This window comes from Trachurus japonicus, chromosome 10 (assembly GCF_045865225.1).
Source record: "Trachurus japonicus isolate A0001 chromosome 10, Traja_1.0".
NCBI lineage: Eukaryota > Metazoa > Chordata > Actinopteri > Carangiformes > Carangidae > Trachurus > Trachurus japonicus.
In genome coordinates this window covers 7,565,439-7,586,167 of record NC_140916.1, presented here as the reverse complement: position 1 = coordinate 7,586,167, position 20,729 = coordinate 7,565,439, and the positions used below count along the sequence as shown (strand labels likewise).

Below are 20,729 nucleotides of genomic sequence, written 5' to 3'. Positions count from 1 at the left end.
AATATATGATGTACTTGGAGAAATGCAGAGTATCTCTTACCCTAAAAAACTCTTTGGTAGAACCGGAGTCCAGAGTGCCATAGGCTATCTCAGTCTGTTTCGCCAAGTCCTCCGCACTTTCAATAGGAGACACCATCCTCTCGACAGTCAGGAAAGCAGCCAGGTTAGCCGTGTAGGAGGAGATGATGATGAGAGTGAAGAACCACCAGACACCACCGACAATACGCCCAGACAGAGATCTGTTGCAGAGAGAAAAAATAAAGTGTTTTTGTCTGTCTGTGATACACAAGTCAGAAGACTTACGGGAACAAAACATGTTTTTTTTAGGCGGATTTTATATGTATACCACTACAGTAGTTTCTGAGTATCCAATAATACTAAATCTATACTTAAATCAATGTTAAATATCAATGTGTAGGATCTAATGATCTAATTTTAACTGCATTTGCAGTAACTGTTAACACCTCATATCACATGTTGCTAAATCTCTGTGAAGTTCATGACTGTGCTCTTACAAGTTCACCCGATACACAAACAAGTTTAATACAAGAAATACAACCATTTATTTCACTTCTAATACACTAATGAATATAATAACAATGTAAAACATGACTTATAATATTAATAAAGCTCAAGTGTATAGATGTGCTCATGTTCCTCTGAGGTTGTAACATCCCAACCATAACATCCTGCCACAAAACAAAAAGTGTCTGATGGCTGTATATAGGAATTGCAATTTATGAGAGTTTTAACTTGTTGTAAGCATCCTGCTTGTCCACTGGTCCTTGTCCACCAAATACTGAGATACTTTAATACCAACACTGCCATCCTCATAATCCCTCTCCTACTGTGGCTAAAACTAAATAACCAAATCAAGTAAGACCACATGAAGACATCAGTTCTTCTTGGCTCATTTATTTGTGAGTATTATAGAGGCGATTGCTCTGGACCCACCTTGGTGAGATGTCACAGCCTTGTCTCATGAAGGCTCCAAGGGAGAACCACAGGCTGTTGAATATGCCAAACTCGTTGGTCGACTCGTTGGTCTGGATCTGCCCGTCCTCGTATTCCTCGGTGTGCCACTCGTACGGGCTGAAGCGGCTGACGAGGAACAGCACCACGCTGACGCCGATGTAGGCGAAGACGATGCACATCCAGATCTCATAGGCCAGTGGGTCCAGGAAAGAGAAGACGCCTGGTTTGGATTTTTGAGGCTTCTTGATCATGATGGAGATTCCCAGGGACATGAAGGGCTTGGAGAAGTCGATCACCTCCTCTCGTACCAAGGTGATGGTCAGAGGAGCCACGGCAATATCTGCTTTCTATCCAACACACACACACAATGATCAATTCAATTTCATATATAAATTGACAAGGCATTAGCCTATGTCCTCTAAATCATTCTGAAATGAAGCTATTAACTCACCCCATAAACTAATTCTCCAACCATCCCGTTCCAGATTTTGGTCTCTGCATCTCTGGCTCCATATTTCCCATCCCCCACTATTTTCAGTTGATATTTGAAGCCGCAGTGCTTCGCTATCTCCGCAGCCAGATCTACACAGTAACCCTCGTAGCGTTCATTGTCTACAAAAAGGTCAGCGTTCTTTTTCAGCATTACATATGGAGCTTCCTGAAGGACAGAGACAAAAAGAAAAAAAAAAAAGAGAAAACACTGTTCAGTACAAGAGGTTTGAAATACAATGCAAAAAGCAGCTTTAAAGAGGAGGCTTTCACACAGGGCTGACAGGTCATTATGATTACAAGAGGGCTCTGGTCTTGAACAAAGCACGCCCTCGAGAAGAAATTAGTAGCTTGGTATTATTCTGGCTGCCGATCAAGAGACAAAATTCATAGGGAGGTGGTTCATCAGGCAGTCACACTGTAATATTTAAAATATTTACCAAGATGGTGGTGACGATAACGGTTTTGTTTTCCATTCCTGTCGATTCATTGGAAAAGACATCAGATTTGGTCACAGCCATTTTGTCCACCTCGTTCCAGTATCCAATCTATAGGAGAGAAAAACACAACACATTTATGAAGACAATATGCCAACTGTTGCTCTTGAATGCCATCACTGCTGTGGACGGGGTCTTTCCTATGCTTACCTTTACCGGACCATTGGTCTTTAACTCCATCACATTCACTGAGTAGTTGACTCTCTTGCCATGTTGATCAAACTGGATGTTTCCTGTCAGGCCTTCTACACGCACCTTAGAGGGACCAAAAAATCAAACTGTTAGGATACGACATCTTAAACCTGGCTTTCACTGTGTCTCAGTGTGTCCTGCATAATTCATTGTGTGTTGTTTGATGCAAACAGGCAGTTGGATACAAATTCATGTGGAAGAAGACAATTTTATGCAACATTGTGTGAATTGTCACTGATTCTAGCTTCTTCAGCTACAACAGGGACTCTTGCTTCCCAGTGGATTTGTACAGCTGGAACGACAGATGAAAAATCTGCGATCGTATTTTAACCTGGAGCTTTAATGGATGTCAGCTGGTACACAGTGGGGTGACCACTGAAAATGTGCTATTTTCCAACAACCAGTCCCAGCCTGGTCAGATGCGAGCATGAACTGATGAAGCCTCTTGGATGAGAGGTGAAACGTCTTCCTAGACAAATAACCAAGTCCAGTTGCTTTCGATTTAAAATTCCTTTGAGATACTATGACCTGCACAAATGAGAATATGCACAGGCTTATTCCAACAACCTATCATCTTAGATTTCTTTCAGTGCAATCAACAAGGCGACTGGCGCACACAGGTTTTTTTTCCCCCTTTTAATCTGAATCTCTGCCACTCTGACTTGTTTCTTTGAACCTTCTCCATAACCATGACAACTGTATTCGATGTAAGATGCAGGGTTTTCTGCTGACATTTGTCATGATTCAAGCGTCAGTAACTGATGTCTGAGATCGTATCCAGAATAGATGTGAGATATGAGCCACAAGGGGAGTCAATAGGTTGGGATTTAGTGAAGTTAAATGAAAAGTGGAAAAGCATGGTGATGATCAGGATCTCTTTTGCAACCAGTAATTTTAACTTCAACTTCACAAAGCACCTCAATAACAGTTTTTTAAAGGTGACTCTTGGTGCTGTTTTGATTGCCCTTATCCTATTTTTCTGTTGAGAAGCTTGAGAAGTCTTCTCTTTTCTCTTCCCTTATTGGCAACCAAATCTAAATAGCAGAGGGGCCAAGGCAAGAGGAGCCAGGAGGAGGCTTACAGGTATCCTGTGGAGTTCATGTTAACACAGTTAGTTAAATGCAGTGTTTCTAATCAAAACACAGTGGGTTTATCCTTCAGGTTGTATCCAAGAATTGGAAAGGGATTTTATTTCTCATTAAAAAACACATGTGCAGCATTTTGTTCACATTCTGGCAAGCTGTTGTCTTCTTACACTTTTACAGGTAATGGTGGATGTTGGTGCTTCATTGACTTCACAGTAGCTTGGGGTGTTGTTGTATAAACATGGTCATTTCATTTTCTGTCATTTTGGGTTTCCATTTCTTTCAGGCTAGATATGAATGTTAGTCTGTTGTCACTACTTTAATCCCACCTGAGATCCAGTAGTTACATCTGAGGATGTGAACAATATCACCATTCAATAGTGTAGTCAAAATCCTCAATCTGGGGTTTTGAGACTCCGCTTTTGAGATCCAATATCGGCGGATAAATATTTTAACAATACAATCCAGTCTGCCGCCAACTCTGAGAAGGTCTTTATTGTCAGTTATGGAGCCAAATTGTGCAGTCAGCATTGAATAGAGTCTGATTAGCTGCCTGAAGAAGAGAATGGATAAAAATCATTGAAGTTGGCTGCTGACAAGAGAAGAGATGGGAAGTGCTTTTCAGACATTTTACCACACTGTGTGCCAGTGCTGTGATCTTCTGCCCAATAGGAACGCCAATAGTTTCCTCAAGACTTTCTGCTGCTTTGTAGCTCAGCATGGAGCGCCCCCTTAAAATCATTTTGAACCATGGCAAGTTTATAGGAGAGGAGAGCAATAACAGGAGGCCTTTGATAAGTTTACTCAGCCCTCCAGGAACAGCTAACAAAATATAAAGTCTGCTTCTTATAGAACCGCCCTCGTATTCCTTACGCTGAGGAAATCATGGAAAGGTAAGGGCTATTAGGACTTGCACTGTGTGATCTTGGTTTTTGAGAAGGATATACTTGATTTTGGAAGAAATGCTGCCTTCAAGCCCCTTAGATATAATCTGAATTTCTTATCCCGACCCAAGTACTCCCAGGTTTGACCTTGTGTGGCTTAAGGCAGCTATTCAGCCAATTATCCCTGAAAAGCCCTCTAAGAAGTTAGTTACTAATGTTTAAATTATCACTAAAACCTTACAGCTGGATACATCTGGTTGGTGCCTAATGGTGAGTGGGGGAAAAAAGCTCAGGAACTTTCTCCACTTTCTCCAAATTCTGATAGATGGGTCAATGTGGCAGTGATGCGGAAAAAAGAAAAATCCTTTGAGCATCCCATCAGTTAGTTTTTCACTCTTTTGGAAGTCCAAGATGACCCTGCACCGTTGGTTCAACACCATGGGCAGTTTTCTTTATAAAACGTGTTACTTATGACTTTTTCATTGAGTTTATATCCTCAGGTACTGAAGGTCGCACCAATTATATAATTTTAGATAAAGTAAATGTTGTCTGTGGCTACCTGAAGGTCAGAGATTCTATTGATATCTGTTATCAGTTGCTCTTGGCTGAAAAAGGCTTCACTTCTTTTTAACTTCAATTTTCACTTGTATTCCAACAACTGAGAAAACCTCAAAGAAAAGAGAAAAAAAAGAAAACACTTTGGCTTCACTTTTGCTGTCACGTCTCATATCTCAGCGGGAGTGAAGCTAATCTTTTCTTGCATCAAAGCTCAGATGACAGTTTGTGGGTAGGCCTGTTTCTCTTCTGAAGAACTGCTGTCAGTATGTCAGTGTGCAAGTGCATGGCAGAAACATCAGTCTTTAATCAGTCTGTGAAGTACACCCCGTCTTTGTTCCTGTTTGTTTTCTTGCAAAGAAAAGGATCTGTGTATTTTTTTCGTTTGTTGTGTGTGTGTGTGTGTGTGTGTGTGTATGTGTTACCTGTTTCAGTGCTCGTTCAATCTCTACTCCCTGCGACCAGGGCACGGCAGGGTTGGCCAGGCAGTCACCGTTGTTGGCCCTCCTGGTGAAGTCGATGCGCTGTTTATGCAGGTATCGGAAAGCCTCTGTCATCACCTGGACGGCGTCGTAAGTCAACGCAGATGTGTACTGCAACAGGACAATGGGAAAGGATTATTGAGTTTGCGATGTTGCCATGGAGGCATGAACCTTTTTCCTCTCAGCCTCCCAACCTTATCCTCTAATGATATCAACGCATGTACAGTACACCTGATCCTCATTTTTTTTTCTCTCATCATCATCAAATATGATAATAAGACCAAAACAGCAACCTTATGGACAAGTACAGCCAAAACCTGATACAGCTGATTCCTGTGCAATATTGGATTCACATCCCCTGTCCGAAAATTAGTCACTGCAGCTCCAAATGCACAGTTGTAAATAATCACCAGCAGAAGAAATTTACTCTTCATTGAGCAACATTTGCCTGAAACTTCAGCACCCAGCTGTTTTAGTAAATTATGTAGGCTTTTTAGAAAATTAAACCCTATATTTGTGGCCCATTTTTCAAAGATTTACATCCCCATCAGGAATTCATGGGATGTGGGGCAGAGAGGCACAGACAGTGTACTGTAGTAGTAAGTATTGAGGGCTAATACTGTACACTGTCTTTTTTGACATGCTGACAGTTTATTCCAGCTTTTTTCTTTTAAAATTAAGTAATTTTCTTTAAAAAAAAATCTGCCACAGGAAAATATCTGAGCTTCAATTGTCAAAAATCAAATGGTGATCTGTAAAGTGCAGAGAGAACAGTATGGCTGGTCACTGTCTCTTTTAAAGCGAAGGACACTGGAGAGTTGAGAAAGGCAAAAAATTTTCTTTTCCGTCTGGTTTCTAAAAGGAGAAGCGTAGCTGATATTTCCTAGCAACTAAATTCCATCTGGCCAAAAAGGGGCAAATCTGTGGGGTCTCAATTAACACGAATAAGATGCTTTGCTTCACTGCAGATGACTGTGTGACTTGTCTCAGCAGCAGCAGCCATGCACCTAAATACCATCCTGTGATGATATGAGGCAATCTACGCTGAAAGAATCAAGTTCGTGCCTCAAGTTAAACCGTGAATCTCAAGTGCAACCTCGTCTCAATTATCTTGAATAATAAGCTGACAAAAGAGGCTTTTATTCCAAATTCTGACCTTAAATTCATCCATCGAACTAAGGAAGACGACCAACATGAGCCACTCTGAAAACAAAATGTCGCCCTTTTAAGTTCTGAACAACACACACATATACACACACACAATCACCACTCCCCTTGCTCATTATCTTGTCTGGTATTTAGCCATCTTGTCATAATTAGAGGGTATATTATGTGTCTGGTGCTGGAGCTTTACTGTTTTTTGTATCTGCTGTGTTTATGTTCTTCGCTGCGCTAAAGTTTGTTTTGTGTTGCAAATGTCAGAGTTATTTTTCACCCAGATTCAATCCACTTGCAGCAGCTTTGCTCTGTGGCAATAAAACGATGTTGTACTGAGACAATTGAGCAGACAGAAGGTGGGAGAGTGTGTTTTTTTTGATGACATCTGATATTTCAAATGTTAGTAGTTGTGGAGTTTAGAAGTTTGAGTGGGAGACAAGTTCAGTTCTGAGAGCAGGCATTATATTATTTACATCCAAGTGCTTGTATAAGCAGAAAATATAATAAATAATCTTCTCAAATCCCGTTTTCATTTACACTGCGAGTGCCTTCTGCGATAAAAAAGTATAACATATGAAAACAATGAGCACTTAGCTCAAGGGAAAATGTATGTAGGCTTGTGAAGCAGTGCATAAGAATCTTTACTGAGAGATGTGTTCAATAATGCACACATGTTCATGGGAGTGTAAAGTTGGGGGGAGCACATGAAGACAGCACAATTCACTCTGAAGTAACAAACACATTAAAGCCACATAACCACATTTAAGTGCTTGCAAAGGCAGTTTCGACCAACAATCCCACACCTCAAAAAGGAAAACAAAGAGGAATAGAAAATGTAAGTGTGTGTGTGTACAAAGCACTCAGGAATGTGTACATGCTTAAACTCACCCTGATTTTACTGTCAGCGCCAGGATACTCCTTTTCTTCCAGGGCTTCCCATCGCTGGTCAAACTTGGACACCACAGGGTCATCAAAGTCAACAATCTGAAAGCCTGACACATTGGCACCGCCGTACTGGATCTTGGATAGATCTCCATCAACGAAACCCTAAAAACATAAACACAAAAACACAGATATTGTTACTGTGATCACTGTATGACAAGTTAGACAATACTGATATGTGTTGAAGCAGTTTAAACTTACCAGATTGGCAATAATGTAGTGGTAGCCTTTCACATGTCGGCCAATTGTGATGACCTGTAGAGTCACAACAATAGAGAGACATAAGAAATCATCCACTGGAAAAAAACAACAATGTCAAACTCAGGCAAAGAAGATACTTAGGGAGCAAGTTTGACTTGTATATTGACTTTCACTGTAACACCTTAAAGGACCAAGAGTGTGACAGTTGTAGATAAAACAATCACAAATGTAATAATAATACCAATATTCCAACTACACAAATCTTCTATTATATTCAGACATTATAATTTGTCACTCTCATGCCTAACATGGGTGACAGTCTAGGCTATTATCACCAAATAATGGTCTCAGCCACAAATACGGCTAGACATAGTGTAGATATCCAATTCCAAAAGCACTTTCCTTATCAGCACAGTAACAGCAAAAAAAGAAGAAAACAACTATCTCAGCCATATACCATTTCAGTACCTCACATAAATGACACACCTGAAACTAATCCCACTGCCTGAGTGGCACCTCCGTTTGTCAGGGCTGCTACTTGAAGCAGATTTGAATAATAATGTCTTGTATCTCCTATGTAAATGTCTTTGACATGGGGCAAAAAAAAAAAAAAAAAACTTCCACCTGTCCTGAACGAATGCTGTTTTCCCCTGATAAACAGGCACCGAGGCTGCAGACATTGATTTCATTCAGCATTCAGTTAAACAGACGTTGGCATGCTTTAAATGCTAATCGATAGAGCCCCTCTCATGGGTAAAAGGTGGAGTAAAAATAACCTGTTTATGTGCATCTGTTCTGCCTTTAATTGCAGTTTTGTTTACAGCCCAAACAGACAATTAGTGTAATTGTTATAGTGCCTTTCTACAGCAGCTGGACTAGTTGGCCCGAGTCATGTGTTTTTGTGTGTGCTGTATAAAATGTACATATTTCAGCTGAATATCACTTTTGTCCTACAGGAGTAATTAAAGGATGACAGGGTTGTTAGCATTTCCTGCATTCCATTACTGTTTTTAAATTGCTGCAGATAATTTCCTGATGTTATTTATACCTCCCAAAGCTACTCTCACATAATGAGATACTTTTATTTTACTATCATAGCTGCTTTGGAAGCAAGGGTAATAGCCAAATATAAAGAGGAGTGTAGCAATTTTGTGCTTGAATTGGCTAAAATCAACCTTTCTTTATTTAGTAACATGGACTACAGTTGTCTTAGTTTATTCCATATTTTGATTTACTTAAAATAAGCTTATGTAGATGAGATGAAACATTATTGATATTCTAAGTAAATAATCATAAATCATAAGAAATCATAGTCTTAGTTTAATGCCTCTACTGCAGTTCATCAAAGTAGATATTTTCTGTGTAATGAAGTAGTCAAATCACTGACTCTGACTGGAAAAAATAAAATAAATTTCACATGAATATTTCACTCCTCTGCATTCAAATAGTTTTCAAACATTAAAACATCAGAAAAAAATATATTCAGGCAACACTCAGTTGCAGTGTTATGATATCAGCAACAATTCATCATCAAGTGTTATATTTTCATAAGTTGTAGACATGTAGGAGACAAAAGCTCATCTCTCAACAAAGTGTAGCTACCAGATAGAAGCTGGAATGACTGTTAGAAGATGAACGAAAACAAACAAACAAAAATACAGGTGTTGTCTGTCAAACTATAGGCCTGCGTCACTCACTGCTCACCACAATCTGAAATATCATGTCCACAACAGTGACAGGTTGGATTTGGCCAAACCACCGTAATCTGACTCCAGACAGCAGACTGTCACTGGAAGTGCTCTATTTGTTCAAACACCTTAAAACATGGCAACGACATCTGTTGTTCCTACACTTGAATCCAACTTCAACTTAGCTGCTTGAAAGGCTGGTGTCAAATACAGAGCATTTTCACTCACTGGGACTTCAAAAAAAGACAACACAAGACTTGTTTTACAGCTGCCCAAATCATGACAAGGTAATAGCAATGTTGTAGGTTCTCTTCTTTGTTGTAGAGGCACCAGCAAAATTATTATTAAAACCTAAATATGTTGTATAATGTACGATGCCCATAATGTCTATGTTCCACTGTGTCAGCGGCTCAGAATAAAACTCTACACTCTACACATACCTGCTCCATGATGTCTTTTACTTTGTCCTGTTCACAGTCCAGGATCACTCTCCTCTCCTTCTTGTTCTCCAGGTCTTGGAACAGCGAGCGGTAGGCCTCGTCCTTCCTCTCATCTTTCAGGTTCCCCACGTTGATGGCCGTCACCTGCCACTTCTTCTCCGCCGCTGTGTCCAGAACGACCTGCAGCGTCGTCAGGCCTGAGGATGGATGAAAAATTAAAAATGTATTCATAGTTTCTGGCTGACTGGTTTATCCATGTATTCTTTGTATCAAAAAGTATTGGAGAACTGTTGAAGTTTTAGAGGTATCCTGCTGACAGATGGGAATGAAAACCACCTTGGGTATAGAAGTAGTGAAAGCAGGAGAGCAAACGCAGTATTGGCAGAAGCAGCAGCAAACAGGAGAATAAAAAGAGACATGGATGAACATGGTTCTTTTATTGCGGATTGGCTGCATTCACTGGCTGCTTATTCAAACTCTGTGGAGGTTTTACAGACACTCAGTGCCTTATGTAAAGTGCTCATCGAGATGAGTCACAGGTGATCTGGCATTAACCTGTCGTGTGGGAGGAAAGTGGGTCTAACAATGTACTTGTCTGCATCAACAAAAGAAGTTTCACATTCCTGCTTTATGACTGCGTTGTTTTGGATTTATGAACTCTACTTTTTCAAAACAGTCCCTGGTGAAGGTCGCTTGCTTGCCTGTCGTGGTGATTTCAATTGTATTATTACAGCATCTATTGGCAGATTGTTTTCTTATCAGTCACGGAGCTGCAAAGCTAAGTTTCAAGGGCAACACTGTCTGAGAGCTGTAAAATAACTTGTAAAAACACTAAAAACTTACTGATGCACAATAACTTTTTTTTTTCCCGCACCGATACCGATAGTTTCCTGCTTCATAACCGATGGTGATACCGATAATATTTCTAATAGTTTATATACACACCTAAGGTTAAGAAAGGCTAAGATGCAGTGAGTTTATCTGGGGTGGGCAGTCTATTTATTTATTATGTTTTATTTTGTCTTTTATCTTTAGTATTTTGCCTTTTTAGTATGTGTTATGGATTTTATTTTACTGAACAGCACTTTAGAAAACTTTATGTTTATTTTAAATTGTGCTTTATAAATACAATAGATTGGATTGGATTGATTGGATTGGATTGGAGTACAGATGAATTTAACATTGTAGCTCTGCCTCAGACTTAACACAATAATATAACTGACATCACTACTGTAATCACAACAACAGTTATGACTCCTCAAAAATCAACATTTATTATTGTTTCAAATCAAGTCAATTTGTGTATATCTGTGTGTGATAACGTCTGTTTTTATTTGTTTTTTCCTTCTCTCAATGTCTGGTGGATGAATGTTTTCACTATCTGTCTGTCTATCTATCTATCTATCTATCTATCTATCTATCTATCTATCTATCTATCTATCTATCTATCTATCTATCTATCTATCTATCTATCTATCTATCTATCTATCTATCTATCTATCTATCTATCTATCTATCTATCTATCTATCCATCCATCCATCCATCCATCCATCCATCCATCCATCCATCCATCCATCCATCCATAATTATTGGCTGATCAGGCTAATAATTATCTGTACCGATAGTTATTGTGCATCCCTAAAACTTCTGGAAAAAGGAGGTTTTTATACGCACATCATGCTGTATTGAGGTGCAGGGCAATAAAAAGTATCGTAGAAAAAGAGCGGGTTGCCCGCACACTCTTAAAGGATGTCACAGTGATTTTATTAGCACTTGCTCAAACGTTTTCGACCGTATGGTCTTCTTCAGGTGCCATCCCTAAAACTTACCAAACATTTATGTAAATAAAATGAATTTTATTTGCTGAGGATGAATGTGAGAAACGCTCAAAAAAGGTACAAAACAAGCAATTCCTGTAAGTGGATCTTGACTAAAGATTTTTATTTCTACACAGAGCTCATCCCATTCCTCGCTCCACCATCCCTCACTGGCTTCCCACTAGTGATGACTACTCAGAACCTCAGACAAACTTATCCACACCTGAGGCGACTCAGCACTGCTTTTTGTGGGGGTGGATTAATAAAACTGTATTTCCATGAGCCCACGCACTCGCTGGTTCAGACGTTATCCTCCTAAAACCGGTAAAAGGAGACAGAGTGTTAAACAGACACCACCTGCACATCTGAGTAATCCAATTACAAGAACTACAGTTTGTTACAGCCAAACACTGCAGTCTCCATTTGAACTTATATTCCTATCACCCTCTCTATCTAGTTTCACAGCTGAATCTCTGCTGATATTGATCCCCGGTCTGCAGAGGGCAGTTAGGGAGCAGTTTGATAAAAGGGTCGAGTGTTTCATTCCGCCTTGCTACAGCGAAGTGAATTACAGATGTAATCAATTTCATGCGACACTGCGGTGGTTTTATGACGGTGTGTAGGAAAATGGAGGCTTGCACTTTTTATCCGAATGAACCATACATCATAATTACAGTCAGGTCATTATGGTCTTGGTTATATTTGACTGTTTCATCAATGTTTATTACTGTAAATGAGATAATTGAAATTCAGAGTGATCTACAGCGAAGATAATGCAAGGATAAGAACTAAATGTTAAGGTGAATGTTGATTGTGCAAGCTTGACTTATAATTTTAGACGATTAGTATCTGTACTCTGTATGAGGTGGAGCTGTCCTTGTGTCATGCATGTCTCTGTAATGTGGCCGATTTTATCGAGCGATTTTACTATTTTCACACATTTTTTGTCATATTTGCTTTGTTTTTATAAAAGCCTCTAATGTAGCAGTATAGGCTGCTTTGTATCAGCTGTTAATATGTATTTTTTCCTGCTAAAACAGGTTTCCATTAAAAGAAAGCTGTAAAAAATACATAAATATAGTTCAAGTTGCTCTGCCAAGTGACCATAAGGACATTGTTCACAAAGTTCAGTTTAAACAATATGAAACACAGAGCAGAAAAACATAGACACCCTCTTTCCTCTTCGTGTCAGTGGAGCCACAGTCGCCTCGTTGTTCATTATTTTTTGATAACCAGCTCAATTATATCATCATCACCACACAAAATGTTCTTTTCTATTTGGCTGCTAAGTGTTCATTAAAATTTAAAAACGGAACATCTAAAAACACAGTTTAAAAGACACAGTTTAACCAGTGTTCATAATTGGAGCGCAAGAAAAACCATAGCAACAGCACTTAGGTAAACTTCAGCCCAACATAACCAAGAGTGAAAATGCCCATTAGCAAACTTTAAAAAACAAATTAAGATTTAAACAGTTGTGTTTTTGTTAAAGTCTTGATTGTGTAAGACACTTTAAATGTAGGCAAGATATTTGAGCAATTAAATTACCTACTTGTATTGATTTAATCAGTGAAAACATAATTAGTTAATCACTTCCCAAACTAAATCAGCCAAGTCACACAGGTAAATATTCAGGAGCCCAGAGCCAGAGCTGTGGATTCCTGTGTTGGCAATCAGATCCCAGGAAGGACATCCAGCTTAAGCTTTACCAAATTAAATATGGGTGGTGATGGTGATTGGCTGTGGTGACCTCTCATGGGAGCAACAGAGACACAAAGGTTTGACTCAGTAATGCATTACAGCTTCTGTATACACCATTGTAATGATAATGGTATTCTCTCTTCATTCTGCGGCACATCAATCAAGACATTATCTGAGAGTCTCTACAGTGAACTGTGAGATAACCGTACAATAAAAAACCTTTGTTGCTGCTCTAAATCCAGAACTCAAGTGGAGACTTGGCTCCACCGACTTCCTCTGCAGTTCACAGATTGCTTTATGATGCACATGATGCGTATTCCCCTTGGATAAGAGTGGTTTATTATCACTTTTGTTTAGAGAGAAACATATGTTGTGTCTTGGCGTACAGCCACCATTGTGCCATCCCATTCCAACAGGCACAGAACTAAAACTACGTTGGAGAGTAAAGATGCTGTGTGACCTCACATTTATCCCCAAATTGCCCTACATTTATAAAGTCTGGGGAGAATAAAAAGACACAAATTAGTGTGCAAAGTAACATTTTGTTATTCACCCATTTGACATAGTAAAGGGATATTAACAGTTGTAATGTGGGAGTAAAAGTTTTGTGTGAGAGAGATTATTTCCTCTCTTTCAGTGATCACACATGCAGCCTTGACTGTAAAAGCTTAACTTCATGTTCATTGATCAAAAAACATCTCAATGACTTGATGAATGTATGTGAATGTATGAGCATTAGCATAATATAATGCAAAACTATTCAAATGAGGCCAGAATAGGCTCATAAATAATGCATAAAGGAAAGAAGTTCAATACCTACAAATGCTGCTTCACATAATCTCTTTGCTTCAAGCTATTGTTTCCTAACTCATCCACCATGGTTGAGGTCCAACATCCTTCCCCCAGGGTTTACCTGTCCACTTTGTACATAACACCAATTGAAGCGCCACTTAAATCAACCGGTAAGTGGTTATTGCCTCTGTATGAGTGAGAAGAGAACAGAATTTGATGATTGCCTGCAGAGCTGCAATTACAGAAAGAACTGGAACCAGTGGGTAATTTCCTTAGGAATAAGGAAAAATGCATTTATACTCTCATGAACAGCCGTGACCTATAATTCTTTGAATTTGTAAGGGGCTCTAAATATTGTATAACATACTAATTAAATGCACTCAAAACCAGTAAATGAGTATGAAGGGTCAAGAAAAATGAAGACACCTGCTGTGGATTTTTTTTTTCCCATGACCACAGCAATAACCCATTTTCAAAAGTAAATGTTATTATGTTAATTATATAAAACCCTATGGCTACCCAAATGTTGATACTGGATGAGTCTGCATAGAGGATCAGATTACATTAGCTAGATTACATATTTTAAATGATTAATGCCATATCGAGGAGGTATTGGTTAAGGTTAGAGTCTTTTTGGCTGGTCTGGAGATCCCTCTTTAAAAATGAATTGCCATAGTTTCTATTAAGGTTTTATTTATAGCCTGCTGTGCTGTTTTACCAACTTAAGTGCACTGGGTTTAGAGACAGTTTTCAGGAATGCACCTGGCATCAAATCTAGCCACCAGAACCAAGAGACACACCTCTGTCTGTATCTCTTTTCACTTCAAACTTTCTCTTTATCATTTCATAAGTTAATATGGCAAAAACTCAGCACAGTCTTCGTCTTAAATTAACTTTTTTTTTCTTTCACTTTCTTCTTCATCTTTAATTTACATGTTTGGAGAACTGCTGGTTTACATAGATCACATTTCACATGTTTCAACACATTCACAAACACCATCACTCACTGATTCATACTTCACGCCAACACGCACACTACTCGGCAATATGGTGTTATGCATCTTGCCCAAGGACACTTCAACATGCAGACTGAAGGAGCAGGGGATTGAACCACCAACCCTCTAATTAATGGACAACCTCCTGAGCCCCAGCAGCCCCCCCAAGGGAAACACACTATTTTAGATGTAACTGGGTGTGATGGGAGCAGATTAGGTGTGAAACATGCTGATTAGAGCAGATGTCATAGCTAAGAATTGACAACTAGACTCTTGATTTTAGGGTAAGATCACAGCTATGTGTAAAAGGAAAAGTTATAGGTCTGGGATGGGTCTGCTAATAAATTCTCAGTAAGCCAAAGGAATGCATTATAGAAGCAGCTCTACATATCCACCCACTTATACACGTCTATTATCTGAACTGACGCGCTACGACAGCTGAAAATGGTGACGTCGGTTCATCCACTAGTCTCAATGTGCCACAGAGGGAAAAATAAAAAAAATCATCATAACCAGTGGCAACTCTATCGCCTCCTCTCCCCGAGAGACACCCACGCACATCCTTGCATCATAACCTGCTCAGTCACTTACAATATCTCTCTCTCTCCCGCTTTCTCGCTTCCTCTCGCTCCACACTTGGTTGCCATGGGAATGAGAGGGATCACACTGACCTAATTAGACAGCCATGCGATGATGAAATATGCACAACAGGCTCTTTAGTGCCATCGCAGATGTACAGTAGGGACAGCAGGTCAGTATGAGGACAATCTAAAGCAGCTGGTCGAAACCTGCCCTCGGATTATACAGAGGGACACTGTTTGATTCTGCTGTCAGTCAGAGCGAGGCTGACTGGAAAGGCTTAGCTATGAATGCTGGGAACGAGGTGGGAGAGGGGCAACAGCAGAAGAGACAAATAGAGGGAAAGTGTGTGTGTGTGTGTGTGTGTGACAGAAGAAGATGCAGCAGGAGAGTTTAAGTAATGAAACGAGTTAAAGGTAAATCTGACAAAAAAAAAACTAAGTCCCTTTTGAGCCATTGGCACTACACCAGTGGATAGACAGCAGCAATCCCACTTCACTTCATATTACCTTAAGCCAGGGAATTATTTAAATGTTGTAAGCCACCTTTAGGCGTTCATCAGGTATTATTCAACGCCCTCAAAGTGCTTTTTGAAAGTGATCCCAAAACTCTTGTTAGCGATTGATTTTTGTTCTATAATGAGAAATACAAAGGGGATTTAAGAAGTGAAACCTGAAAGCCGAGCATCCCTTATTAGACGGGGGGAGAAAAAGAGGAACCGATACTGTTATTCCACTGTACCTGGATGCTATTGAGGTTTTACTTCTGTTCTTTCACTGCAGTTACAGTAAAGAAAGAAACTCTATCTGTTGAGGAGATTTCCTTCTCAGCACGGCAGCGGGCACCGTTATTCTCCAGGGGTACGAGTCACAGAATGACGATTAGCAGGTGACACTGTAACATGAGTAACATAACAAAGCAAAGCGAGATAATGTGCAAACGGCAATCGTGTGTTTTTTTGTATTAAAGCTGTCCGCCATTTTACAGAGCCACACTGTGTGGCATTCAGACATTCTCCCATGTTGCCCACTCATGTAAAAATAAGAAAAAAACACAGTGTCAGCTTGTAATCCATGTCTTCTATGTAAAACCATTTGGACAATAAAGTAAAATATGTACTGAAAAATCAAATCTCATTTCCAGACTTTGACACCGTCACTGTTGAAGAGAAAAGACTTGCAGATGAAAGGAATCAACGAGTAGATACAGAATAGATTTGAATATGAGGTAAGTCTGGATATTACAGTTTGAGGGGGGATAATTTTTCTTCTTTGTCTGCCTTGCATAAATGCCTTCCATGATCTTATCCAGGATTGCAATTACAGGTGCACAGACTCATCACGGAGAGTGCGACAGTTCCACGAGAGAGGACTTCATTATTGCTGTGTTAATGATTTGTGTGTACTTAAACGAGCAAACTGATAAATGAGCGCCATCTTTCAGCATGTGCCCTCTTTTCGTTTTAAGTCACACCTGCGAAGCCTCTATCGCTCATCTTGGGGAGGGTTCGTTTGACAGGATGATAGATACCAGGAGCCTGGTGGTGCTTGACACTGACGTGGAGTTTTCAACCAGAGAGTCACTGGTTTGAATCCACGGACCGCCTGGGTGTGTGTGTCTGTTGGCAGGTGTGCTTATCTCTGGTGAGCAGTGCTTGGCACCGCTGACCTACAGGCCAACAGCACAGGACCAGCTAACCCCACTGGTGCAAATGTGAACTCACTGTTTGATTGTGAAATGGTGTAGAGCTCAGAAAGAAAATACAAAATCCTTTCAGTCTCCATAGAAATGATTATGGTTTAACTGCAGGTAAAAAGGTCTACTATTTAAATCCCTGGAGGGGAAAACACTGATAAAATTCAAAACAATACTATCTACAATATTATATGTGTCGTTTTTTTGGAAATACGAAATAACATGGGGTATTAACTATAAAATACATTCTCTGATTTTGTTATACAATTCCCAAATCACACATCTTTCAATAATGTCTCAAAGTTTCTTATAACACCAAAGCCAGCTGCAGCAAACTCAATTCTGAAATGTAATATATTTTGGGATTTGGGGTGATTCGTTTAACATACTGTTGTGCTCTCCCTGAGTACAAAAACTAAATCTTGACTATTTTCAAGATAAATTTCTATATATTAATATTTTTTTTAAAGTATCAAAGGAAAGCGATGTCTTTTCCCATTTTCTAGACAAACTGAAGGGCAGTAAAAACCTTTATGCCTCACACCAGGAGGCATAACTGACATATAAATGCTTCAGACCACATTTGCGGGCAAAGAGAATAAAACACAAGCTGTTATGTGTTCTCAGTTGATGGCTGGACTGACTAAAGGAGGAACCTATCTATTCTGTCAGATGCATGCGAGAGTCACGACTGAAAAACCCTCTGGGTAGACACAGCAGAAGTACAGTTCATTAACAGTTTAGAGATTCACTTGTCATAACTTGGATATTTTAGGAGAACTAACTCCTGAACAACAGACCGCTGGATCCACTGGATTGGTAGAGACCTACTAGAGTCCTATCATGAGTATAAGAAGCAAAATAATCCCACCTCTGCAGAGGGAGAGCGGCATGGAGGTGGGGTTCACAGCTGAAGGGCATATCATCTCTAGTGTGTCAAAAATGACTCTGACAACCTCCCTTCCCCTTGATATTGCACATAACAGACTCTTTAACACAAGCGGTGCTACGGTTGATTGTATGTGACAAGCAGATTGCTCTTTACCTCACTTTACTTGTACTTTGATACATGCATATGGTGTATTTTGCATGTAACCAGTGTTTAATGTAATTCCCTTGTCTAAACAAATGGCAATAGCCAGTGTGATGTCAAAATAATGAGGGTGGAAGTCGCTTTTTCGTGCGCTCCCTATCCAACTTCAAAGAACAACAGATCAACACATGACACCAGCCTACACTTTGTAAAATAAATCATTTCAAGATGCCAACATCGGTGACAACTTTGGGTCAATCAGAACTGGCAGCTAACTTTCAAAAGCTAACATAACTGTGTGCGAGCCTTACCTCGATCGCTGTCATACAGGTAGGCAAACTTGTCCCACTTGTAGTACTCGATGAGGCTGAGGAGGGGCCCCTTGATATCAGGTCTCATCTGGATAATAAACTGCTGATTCCCATCCAGAGGGAAGCTGGGTGTGATGAAGGAGACATGGAGAGTCCCACAAAAGGATGTGATGGTGTTGACGGACTTCTTGTCGTAGAATCCGAAAATGGCGTACACCCCTCTCGAGAACTGTGAACAGACTGAAACAGAAAACAGAATGATGTTAGTTGATTTTTTTTTTTTTTAGCACACATCCTCTACGTAGGTTTTGATGCTGAATTTTCTATTATGAAACTGTTTCATCAGACAAGTCGCACTTCTCCTTTTGGAAAACAAATTGCTCTGATATTCACTCGTCATTCTTTCACAACTCTCTGCCACAACCATGTATATAGTTCAAACTTTTATTCCAATCCTTGAAGTGCACATTAGGGCGGCATACAGCCATTAAGGGACATCTCTTCAGTTTCTCCTGCAGCTGATTAATGGATAGCTTTCCATAAGCTTTGCCAGGGGACTGCTTGTATTCAAAGATCCACTATACAACAGTCACTATGTGAAAGTTTTATGAGTTGCCCTATGACTTTTTGATACACTGGGAATGTTGAGTACGAGTCAAGCATTCACCAAACCTGTACATTAATTCTTCATATGTGATATCCATCTGTGCTGTCATATCTTCTGTTTGAGTCCATTTCCAACCATTTCAGGTTTCTCCTGTGAGAATACGTAGCAGAGAACATACATACATACATACTACATGCTGTAGATTATATAAGGTCCTGAATACATATTCTTCAGATGCCATTAAACTTGAATGATTGCCATTGTTAGGATCCTTTTAGGCTCTGCACCCAGCATTTATGATACCTCTGTGCACTTGCATCAGATTATTTGTATTACATCCTCATACTGTTGACTCTGCAAAATCACCTTTGTTCAATAATTCATGACCCATGCTCGGGTACATATAGTACGTTTGCTGGCCTTTAACATTCATTATGCGCGGACCAGAAAAAAGGTACAGTACACTGGACTGAAGGTAAGCATGAATGCTGAATGTCTAAGTAATCCTGAGGTTGCAGGCCGTTTCTCAAACATTACGTCGGGGTCAGCAGACTGGCATGTTTCTTGTAAATGTGTATTGATCAAATGTAAGTTAATCAGGCTTATTGACTTGGACATGTGTGTCCTCCAAAGTAATTCATCTAATGAGTAATTTCCTCTTCCACGATATAACTGGGATGACTTGCTGACAAAGTGAACTGGGAGTCCATACATCAGACGTTAGCCAGCTTGGTCAAGGTACTGCAGGCACTCTGCCATCTGCACTGGCAGTGATAAATGTGGCAAAATGATAAAATGGAAACATAAAGAGGGCAGATTCAAGGACTACAGCTGCAGCCTTACAACAGATTCACACAGAAGCTTTGTTCTCCCTTTTTTAGGTTAGGAGGGGATGTTTTAGAAAGGTCCATTCAATTCCTGTTTAGATGGTTCACAAACATACGCAGCCAGTAATCTACAGCCACTTTATTGTACTGTTACGAATCAAATAGCATCATGGGTGCAATTTTGGTCAAAATGAACAAGAGCTGAATATAACTTAGCACATAATGAAAAGAGGATCCTACTATACTTTTTCTTTATTCATTCTCATAATCTTTGCACAAGTCTTTGCTGAGGAAGACAGACTCACTTAGACCACGAAGAACTTTAATTATACTAAAACTAACGTCTCCTTCCACCAACAGAGTTGTGAAGTTCAATTTCAATTAGTCTTTGTTTTGTTGTTTTCAAGTTCAAGTTTATTTTTCTTCATAGACAATGGCACAGTGCATGACAGACAGTGAGAGTGCTGCACAGGTCTGTTTACTATAATATGTAAGGTGAGTTTTTAGTGGGAGAAATGCAAAACATAATAGAAAAAGCAGGTGTGTGCCATGGGTAGAAACATGTTAACTTCTGCTTCTCCATTTTTATCTTTTTTAGAAACAAAAAAAAAAACAGCAATACAACCTGTTGCCATATGGAACTGTAATATTAGGTCAACAGACTACTCACATACGGCAATATTTTTGAGTCGATGACAATTACTTACTCACTTCGACCTCTGATTTTCTACCAAGTCTTCAAACCATTCATTCTATAGTCAAAAGCCAATCTTCTCCATCCTT

General features: G+C 39.6%; 1 protein-coding gene across 8 annotated transcripts in view; it reads right to left on the bottom strand.

The window, feature by feature from the left end:
• gria2b (glutamate receptor, ionotropic, AMPA 2b) overlaps positions 1–20,729 on the bottom strand; it is a 49,457-nt gene that overhangs the window by 6,864 nt on the left and 21,864 nt on the right. For all 8 annotated transcript variants that reach the window (XR_015036861.1, XR_015036863.1, XR_015036864.1 and 5 more), the window contains exons 3-12: positions 18,513–18,752; positions 9,589–9,785; positions 7,461–7,514; positions 7,206–7,364; positions 5,103–5,270; positions 2,112–2,216; positions 1,905–2,012; positions 1,427–1,633; positions 955–1,322; positions 41–239 (exon numbers count right to left, since the gene is read on the bottom strand). Coding sequence is in view for 4 of the 8 variants with exons in the window: in XM_085789080.1 (XP_085645206.1) it covers positions 41–239; positions 955–1,322; positions 1,427–1,633; positions 1,905–2,012; positions 2,112–2,216; positions 5,103–5,270; positions 7,206–7,364; positions 7,461–7,514; positions 9,589–9,785; positions 18,513–18,752 (1,805 nt within the window). In the remaining 4 variants the exon portion in view is untranslated. The remainder of the gene's footprint in view (positions 1–40; positions 240–954; positions 1,323–1,426; positions 1,634–1,904; positions 2,013–2,111; positions 2,217–5,102; positions 5,271–7,205; positions 7,365–7,460; positions 7,515–9,588; positions 9,786–18,512; positions 18,753–20,729) is intronic.